General features: G+C 40.3%; 1 protein-coding gene across 2 annotated transcripts in view; it reads left to right on the forward strand.

Annotated features, from left to right (window-relative positions):
- Positions 1-10000, forward strand: part of LOC127621932 (protein eva-1 homolog A-like) — a 187298-nt gene that overhangs the window by 8419 nt on the left and 168879 nt on the right. The window contains exons 2-4 of one of the 2 annotated variants that reach the window (XM_052095751.1): positions 6108-6325; positions 7093-7216; positions 9071-9223. In XM_052095751.1, coding sequence (XP_051951711.1) covers positions 6108-6325; positions 7093-7216; positions 9071-9223 — 495 coding nt within the window. Of the gene's footprint in view, positions 1-6107; positions 6326-7092; positions 7217-9070; positions 9224-10000 lie in introns of those variants that run through there. The other variant, XR_007967920.1, reaches the window with a different exon arrangement.

The following is a 10000-nucleotide window of genomic DNA, read 5'->3' on the forward strand; positions in this document are numbered from 1 at the left end:
GTTTCTTTCTTGCTCTTTAGATATAAACAAGTGTGTAAACGTACTGTGACCAGTTTTAGCAAAGAACCATTTGTAGCTGAAAAATGTTCTTGAGCTCTTTTATGGTTCTTTAAAGATGAAAACATTCTTGATGTCTTATTATAGGCTTTATATATAAGCGTATTGATCCCATAGTATTGGCTTCTCTTTAAAAAACGCACTAGTACATTGATGGTTTCTAAAGCAGCGGTTCTCAACTGGTTTTGCTTCGGGAGCCAGACGTATTACCTAACATTGTCAAAGTAATTGTACGAGATTGTGAAATCATAATATATCATACAACTTGGCTCACTTTTATTTTCATAGAGACCAACCGATACATGCAGGCATAACATTTTAGTTTGCCTCCTGTTCAATACTTAATTTTTAAGAAAGGAAACATCTGTGAACAAATGTGGTTACTCATTGTATATGTATTTATGCAATACAACGTGACTGGTGTACAGTGCATTCAGAAAGTATTCAGACCCTTAACTCAGTACTTCATTGAAGCACCTTTAGTCTTTTTGGATATAATGCGACAAGCTTTGCACACCTGGATTTGGGGATTGTCTGCTATTCTTCTCTGCAGATCCTGTCAAGCTCTGTCTGGTTGGATGGGACCGGTCTCTCTAGAGATGTTCGATTGGGTTCAAGTCCAGGCTCTGGCTGGGCCACTCAAGGACATTCACAGAGTTGTCTCTAAGCCACTCTTGTGTTGTCTTGGCTGTGTGCTTAGGGTCATTTTCCTGTTGGAAGGTGAACCTTCAGCCCAGTCTGAGGTCATGAATGCTCTGGACCAGGTTTTCTTTAAGAATATCTCTGTATTTGCTGCATTCGCATCTCCTTCAACCCTGACCAGTCCCCCAGTCCCTGCCACTGAAAAACACCCCGCAGCAAGATGCTTCCACCACCATTCTTCACCGTTGGGATGGTGTTGCACAGGTGATGTGAGGTGTCTGGTTTCCTCCAGACATGACGCTTGTAATTGAGGCCAAACAGTTCAACCTTCGTTTCATCAGACCAGAGAATCTTGTTTTTTTACGCATCTTGCACTGAGGAGAGGCTCTTGTCTGGCCACTCCCCAGATCAGTGGAGTATTGCAGTGATGGTTGTCCATCTACAAGTTTCTCCCATCTCCATACATGATCTCTGGAGCTCAACCAGAGTGACCATCGGGTTCTTGGTCACCTCTCTTACCAAGGCCTTTCTCCACCGATGGCTCTAGGAAGAGTCCTGGTTGTTCCAAACTTCTTCCATTTAAGAATTCAGGAGGCCACTGTACTCTTGGAAACCTTCAATACAGCCTAAGTTTTTTTGTAGCCTTCCCCAGATCTGTGCCTCGACACAATCCTGTCTCTAAGATCTGCAGGCCTTTCCTTTTCCTTTGATGGTTTGGTTTTTGCTCTGATATGCATTTTCAGCTGTGAGACCTTATATAGACAGGTGTGTGTCTTTCCAAATCATGTCCAATCAATTGAAGTTGCCACAGATGGACTCCAATCAAAGTGTAGAAACATCTCAAAGATGATCCAGACAAATGGGATGCACCTGAGCTAAATTTCAAGTGTCATAACAAAGGGTCTGAATACTTACGTCAATGTGATATTTCCATTAAAAAAAATTTTTTTTTTAATAAATTGTCAAAGTTATCAAAAATCAGTTTTTTGCTTTTCATTATGGGGTATGGAGTGCAGACTGATGTAAACAAATTATTTAAAGCATTTTAGCAGAAGGCGGCGACATAACAAAATGTGAAAAAAATGAAGGGGTCTGAATACTTTCTAAATGCACTATATGTTATTAACCTGTAATACGCTTCCCCTGTCTAGTTCCAAACCTTGATGTTTTCTTCTTTGGTATACAAAAAATATTAAAATCACATTTAGGTTTGGGTGAGGGGTCGGGTCCCCTTACCCAAACCCTCCATTTGTAATTATTCATTACAAATTACTCAAAAAATTACAATAAATTAATGAACAATATATGAATATAAGTAACTACAGGGGCGGGGCCCCCTGGTGGCTCATGGACCCTATGTGGCCGCTTTTACCGCTTATAGCTACAAATGACCCTGCTTATAATTAAGTGTATATTAGTGCATCATATAGGAATATAGTGCATGATGAGTCACATGAACGTCTTTTATAGTGATCTTTGAGTCTTGACAGACGTGATCACTATGAACTGCTTCATGAAAATTTTCGTAAAGATTTTACTTTTGTTATGTTCAACAATTCCTTTAAAACGTCAAGATCCAACCTCATAATCCTCTTCAGCTGATCTGTGTGTGTATGTGTGTGTGTGTGTGTGTGTGTGTCATAATTAGCAGCTACTAAGCTCTGTTGTAGTGCCATGTTGACACTCTCTCCCCACACACACACACACACCACACACACTAGTTTGTTTCCTGTTCTCTGAGGTTGACTATCACAGTTGAACCTGAGGTCACATCCTGAAGTTAATGTGAGTTTTTAGAATAAATTGTCTACTTTGAGCTTTGATGCAAACACTGTCCATTTATTTCACTGGTATTTTCCCCTTGAGCATTCTGTCACAGATGTGTGTTTGTGTGGTTTAGGGTGTGTGTGTGGTTTCTGTTGGCGAGAGATGTTCTCCTAACGGCTGCGTTTGGGTTTTTGAGGGAATTCCTTTTCAATATCTGCTCTCTTGTGTGCGATACTCCACTCTATAATTGTCCCAAAAATATCATCCACAGCTGTGGAGGTGGTTTGGTGCACCACAGTGAATCTCACTAAAGAATTATTTTCACGACTAAATATGATTAGCCATCCTGGTTTGACTCATATCACACGATAAGCACATTTAATTTCAGTTAATTCCTCCATATAAGAGCCACACAAACATATGGCAAAACTGATCTTATGCGAAGTATTTAATTAAGTTTGATTGGTGGAAACTGAGGCTGCAGATAGGAGAATATAAAACACTTTTACTATTTTAACATTTGCATTACGTAACCAACTGTAACCAAAGTTTCTTCAAATGCGTTTAAATTGCGCGGTAGCTCAACTGATCATTGCACCTGCGATGCAAAAGAGTCCCTAAAGACCACGTGAGTCGACACTTGAGCCGAAAGTGTTTTAAAAGCACCACAAGGTGCTTTTTAAATGACCCTTAAACCTAAACCTAACCAATAGTGTTATAAAAGCAAATGTGAGATGAAAAACACGTCACCTTGTGGTGCTTTTAAAACACTTTCGGCTCAAGTGTCGACTCACGTGGTCTTTAGGGACTCTTTTGCATCACAGGTGCAGTGATCAGTTGAGCTACCATGGTACAAATCCCCATCCACTTTCATTGTATGGAAAAGAGCAGCTGGGACATTCTGCTAAACGTCTCTTTGCGTTTCACGGAAGAAAGTAAGTCAAATGGGTTTGGAACAACATGTGAGTGAGTAAATGATGACAGAACTTTCATTTCTGAACACAAGTGTTCAGTGAAAGTAATCAGGACACAGACAAAAACACACAATTAACATCAAACGCTAATTTAGCTGACTGCTGCAGTGCTTGTGTGTGAGTTTATTGTGTTACTCTGCAGACGTGTGGAATTCACCCCTCATCTCTTTCCACCAATCACAAAGCAGCATCATTTAAACAGAGGGAAGCCCCTGCACAGATTAACACACTCTTTTTCTTGCTAATCATCTTTCATATGGCTCCTGTGTTTTGGGGACTGGTAGGGCAGTAAGTTGCCCCCATCACATGACAGAGCTAAACCTCATTTAGCTAAACCAAAACATATAACCTCTACAGGCAGCTGGGGGTCACATGTCCAGTGCAGTAGCCCCTTTTTGCACCCGTAGACAAAAGAAAAGGTATGTTTGGAATAGTAAACTAACATGTACAATTGCTGCAGAATGTATACTCTTCACAGTTTGTGAATTTTCTGTATGCACACAGTACCTGAATGAGCTACTACATTTGTCAAAATGTGCATTATAGGTTGTCTGACACACAGAAAAAGAAAAACAGCCTTCAGGCAACGTTCTGGGAATGTTTGTTTAAGGTTATAAAAATAAAATCTAAAAATAACCATTAGAGAATGTTCTGTATCTGTTCTTATTAGGTTGTCACAAAAAAAAAAAAACTCCCTGCAACGTTCTGAGAATGTTAGTTTATGGTTATAAAAAAACAAACCTAAAGAAAACATTCCTGGAATGTTAAAAATGGGTTCCCCAAAGAAAATGACCAACAGGAATCATATGATAACGTTAGGGAAACGTTCTGTGTTTGTTGGAGTGTTCCTCGGAAGAAAGTCAGTCATATGAGTTTGGAACCACATGAAGGTGAGTAAATGATGACAGAAGTTTCATGCTTGGGTGAACTATCCCTTTAATAGTATGGCATTCTGTACATTAATTCATTTAGGATGATCATTTTTGGATGCCTCTACTTAGTTCTCCTACAGCTGTTGCTCTCTCTGTCCGTTTTCACCCCGTTGTTCTGCTGTGTTTATTGTGTTCTCTTCAGGTAAACCTCCACCTGCTTTCAGCTTAAACTTTAAACCATTCATTTTGTGGTGATCATTGCCCAGCAGGCTGTGCTCTGATTGGACATCCCACACAGGTGTTGTCTGTCACCTGAATCATGATTGGTGAAAGGAGCTGTCAGTCAGTGGGTGGAATGTTGGCTTCTGTCCGAGAACAATAACAGGAGGGATTGTGTTCAGAAAGCGCAATCCGTGGAATTCCGAGAGGGTTGTATAGGATTCCTCTCATAAGCAGGGAAATGGGCCTTTATGTACTGCACCAGTTGTGTTCTACTTCTACTATATTTATTCATCACTCAAACATGTAAACTCCATCATTTACTCACCCTTATGTTGTTCCAAACCTGTAACTTTCTTTCCTCTGTAGAACACAAAAGTATGATCAGCAGAATGTTATTCTTAGTCTCCATTCACTTTCATTGCATTTTTTGTTCTATAAAATTAAAATGAATGGCGACTGAGGCTCTAAGTCCTTAACATGTGTTCCAGATAAGACAGAAATTCATATAGGTTTGGAACGACGTGTGTGTGTGTGTGTGTGTGTGTGTGTGTGTGTGTGCGCGTGTGTGTGTGTGTGTGTTACATTATTCCTTTGGTGAATAGAATTGACATCAATCAAGTGTGTGTATGTGTGTGGTTGTAATACTGTACATTGTACAATTGGACATTCCTGTCTTTGTTGCAAATACATAAACAGAAAGTAAAAGCACATTTATGGCCAAATCTAAAAAGTGGTATTTATGGTTAAAATATTTAATATCTTAAAAATAGATAGATACATTAGATAGACAGACAGATAGATAGATCGACGGACAGACAGACAGATGGACGGACAGACAAATAGACAGACAGATAGATAGACAGACAGACAGATAGATAGACCAGACAGACAAATGGACGGACAGACAGATGGACGGACAGACAGACAGACAGGTAGATATATAGATAGACCAGACAGATAGATAGACGGACGGACAGACAGCCAGGCAGATAGATAGTTAGACCTATAGGTAGGTAGGTAGGTAGACAGACATGTAGATAGACAGGTAGGCAGACAGACAGGTAGAAAGATAGACAGGCAGACAGACAGACAGATAGAGAGATAGACAGATAGATAGACAGACAGACAGACAGACAGACAGACAGACAGACAGCCAGCCAGACAGATAGATAGACCTATAGGTAGGTAGGTAGGTAGATAGACAGACAGACAGACAGGTAGGTAGGTAGTTAGACAGACATGTAGATAGAGAGGTAGGCAGACAGACAGACAGGTAGATAGATAGACAGACAGACAGGCAGAAATATAGACAGACAGACAGGTAGAAAGATAGACAGACAGACAGGTAGAAAGATAGACAGAAAGGCAGGCAGGCAGACAGACAGACCGATCTGATAGAATGGATAGATAGAACGGGATATTTTTTTCACTAATCCAACTAATTTTAAAATGAGATATGTGATATGATGATAGCTGCCGGTATCTGTGAAAATATAATTTTAACGTCATGTCCGTTATTTGACACAATGATTGTTGCTATGTTAACAGTTGCTGTGTTGTGTTTTCATGGCAGGTTATCTGTCCCGTGTGCTGAGGAATTACACTGAACAAGCCTGCGACGGAGAATTCCTGACTGTTCGCTGCCCGCCCAGAACCTCCATCACCGTCCAATCAGCTTTCTATGGCAGAAAAGACTCCGCCCATTCACCCCAGTGTCCGCCCACTTATATCAGTGCTGGGTTACGCTCAGTGAATGACATCACTTCCTGTCATGTGTCAACATCATTGCAGGTAACAAAAGACATTGAAAACATGTTGAGAAAAGCATACCACAATACTGCTCGTGCTAATTCTGCATTATGTCGTATTTATATGGTCTTTATATTGTCTGTATGCATGAAATGACTGGAAGACCTACTTCATTTGTCGAAATATCCAGTACACAGCAAAGCAGACTGCATGGAATACTGTATCTCACAATGCAATAACCTTCTGTTCTCGACGAGAATATTTAACTCGCTTTTAGCACCACACAGTGGACATTTCACTTTAACTTCCGCCATACGTGTAATTGACATTATTGAATTGAATTTTCATGTAGATCAGGCTGGTCAATTGTCTATGAAAAATCAATTAGGGAAAATTCTTAATATCTTCATGTGTTATGTGTTTGAATTCATATATTTGTGCGTGGCACAGTATTACCTCATTGTACATCCAAAGTTGTTGTTTTAAAGTGATGAATGTGTGTGCGTTTGATTCACAACGTAACATTGGTTTGTTTGAACTGCAGCTTGCCTGACAGCACACACAGACACATGTGATTTACGATTGCACACTTGGTAACCACACACTATAAACACACACATGCACAGGACTGCGTGCTGGAGTTAAGTTACACTGTGTTTTTATGCCCGGGGGAGAGGAATCTACTGCAGGAAAAATGAAAGCTGTGGAATGTACCTGAATGAAAACATGCAGCTCAGAGAGATGTCTTTCTCTCTCTCTCTCTCTCTCTCTCTCTCTCTCTCTCTCTCCCTATGTCTGTCTCTCTACAGAAGATGTTGGATGAATGTGAAAACAGAAGAAGGTGTCATGTTCTTGTCAACAGTCGTTTGTTTGGGACGGACCCCTGTCCAACCATCAGCAAATACCTCAGCGTGCTGTACAAGTGCAGGCCGAGTGAGGATCTCACACACAATGTTCACCTGAATATCTACAGGAATGAGGATATACAATAGATTTAGTTTGTTTTTAAAGAAGTCGAGCCAAGAGATGTTGAGGGTGGGGTGGGGGTTTGGGGTCGCTGTCCTTTTCTGCATATAGCTTATTGCGGCCCATTCGGCCCATTTCCAACAGACCCAACAGACCCCTCGGTTTTCCCGATGGCCAGTCCTGACCTTATCGGCCCCAAAATGCATCGGCCCACTGGGAAAATGCCCGGTATGTCAGATTACCAGTCCAGCCCTGAATGTACAGTAACTATAGGATATTTGAATTGAAACTTAGCATACAGTCCACAAATGTGGTCATTGTGTTTAACAGTGTGTCGTTTCACAATAAATCGTTCAAATTGTAAAAATGGCATATTGGATGAAACTAAAGACTGTAATCTTTTGACTCAACCGGGTTTCAGTGTAAAAACTTAATTAGGTTTCTTACCAGATGTTTACCAGAATTCGTTTTCACTATGGATGTCCCAATAAAAATACTAGTATTGGAATCAGGTCAGGTATCGCCCCTTCTCCGATACCAAAAACCGATATCATCTGGCGTACGTATGTCATTCCGTAAACATTCGGCAGACAAAGTGAAATCATGTTATGTCTTAGTAGTGTGATTATTGAACTGCAAAGGCTATGATTTAATATAGGAGTGGTGGTTCGAACCCCACAGCCACCACCAGTGTGTCCTTGAGCAAGGCACTTAACTCCAGGTTGCTCCGGGGATATTGTAATAAGGGCTCTGTAAGTCGCTTTGGATAAAAGCGTCTGTCAAATGCATAAATGTAAATAAATGTAAATGTAATATACATGAATATATAGTTTGCTTGTGCTGCACACTTTAAAGTGAATGTGTGAAGCAGGTGTTGTGCTGTCACTGCTGAGCTGTCACTGCATGTAGCGTGAGACACATACAGAGTACATATTTATTTAACTAAAGAGCAGTTAAAATAATTTAATTAAATAGTAGCTTTTGTGGTTTGATAATCACATTGGGTCACGTAGCGACTTGCGTTTCCAGAGTGAGTTTTGAATGTAGGCTACATCCACTCTAATCCATTTTTACGAGTTCACTGGTTCATATAGTCCAGGAGCGCATGAAGGTAAATGGATTTGACATGCTGTCCATAATCGAGGAGCTCAAGCACGGGACTGGGCTTATTTTTCAATATTTAAAATATTGGAATATACTGTGCTATAAAAACTAAAGTAAATTCGAGGACAGATTTATTTGTTGTGATACAAATAAGTTGTGAAAATGCATTTGGGCCACGTTGGTTTTTATTTTTAATATCGTTTTAGTTTTCGTTATCGATGATGAAGCTTGCCGTAAAACGGTGCTCAGAACCGGCCCACGTATCCACTGATTTTAAAACCAAACTGACTAACTGTTTAAAACACGTTACTAATTAACTTTTCCAAAAATAAACATCGCATTGTGGTCTTTGCTTACAAGACTTAGAGTTTTAAAATACATTTTAACATTCAAAGTACTTTATGTCATCACAAACTGCTTTTTAAATTATTTCAATATTTGATGAGTAAAATTAACAGCAGTCAATTCACATATATCATACTTAAAATTATACTGCTGAGGACCAATTTCGGCACCAGCACCCTGTTATGGAAAAGGGGCTATAGAGACCAATTTTCCCAAAGCAATCAGTTCCTGATGAATATTGTCAAGTCCCTCCCTAATTTGTTCTCCTCTTGAATACTCAAGTATAAATTCAGATTATAGTAGCAAAATTGCAAATGCTGTTTCATGTTGACTTATAGTTGAACTCTGTGTATGTATGTGTTCTCTTTCTAGATGAGTATAAGAGTAAAGTTGTGTGTGAAGGGGAGCAGTTGCGGTTGGCCTGTAAGACGGGAATGCAAATAGTAGTTTATTCCGCCATGTTTGGCCAAACACAGCAAGGAACGCTGGAGTGTCCTCCACACCACCGGAGGGTCCCGTCTGTTGGTAAGAGCTCAAATGCATCTCATTGTCACCAGGTTTAAAGGGTAACTAAACCCTAAACCAACTTTTTTTAGTTAATGATCTGTAAGCATGGGGCTTTATTAGTACTGGTCATTGATTCAAGTAATTTTTTTGACATTTGTGTATAAAGTGTTTTAATTCTACAATATATGGTGTAAAAACGTCTGAGTGCTGCCCGCTTCAGGTTGAACGGTGGCTACTGCAGTTGAATTTTCCTATTGGCTGTTGCGGTACTTCGTGACGTAAGCGGTGACAGCTGACGTAAGCAGGTTCCAGCTCACCACGCCAGATTCATGTACATGTCGTCTTGCGACTGTGTGAGGAATAATAATAACATAGAGTCTGACAGCAGCTGTCAATTAATCCGTCACTACGAGTCTCAGGTGCCCTGAGAATATATATATAAGCAGTTTGAGAGTATAGAGAGATCAACTCTTTTTGCAGCGCTCATTTGGCGCACTTTGTCGGCTGCAATTCTCTGATTGGTGGATTTTTTCCCTCCCTTTTTTGGTGAACCAAAAGTTGTTGATATGCTGGCCTTTTCTGCATATCGCGGCGCCATTTTGTGGTCTGTTCTGCATAACACGGCGGCTCATTTTAGCTTATCGCTGCCCATTCTGCACATTTCACGGCCGACCCACCAGCCCGCTCGGTTCTACCAATGGCAAATGGAAATTCTCCGGTATGCCAGATTACCAGTCCAGCCCTGTAACCAATCCTCTATAACTTATTAAGACTATAAACTCTATAGAAGACTCA

The sequence above is a fragment of the Xyrauchen texanus genome, chromosome 28 (assembly GCF_025860055.1).
Source record: "Xyrauchen texanus isolate HMW12.3.18 chromosome 28, RBS_HiC_50CHRs, whole genome shotgun sequence".
NCBI lineage: Eukaryota > Metazoa > Chordata > Actinopteri > Cypriniformes > Catostomidae > Xyrauchen > Xyrauchen texanus.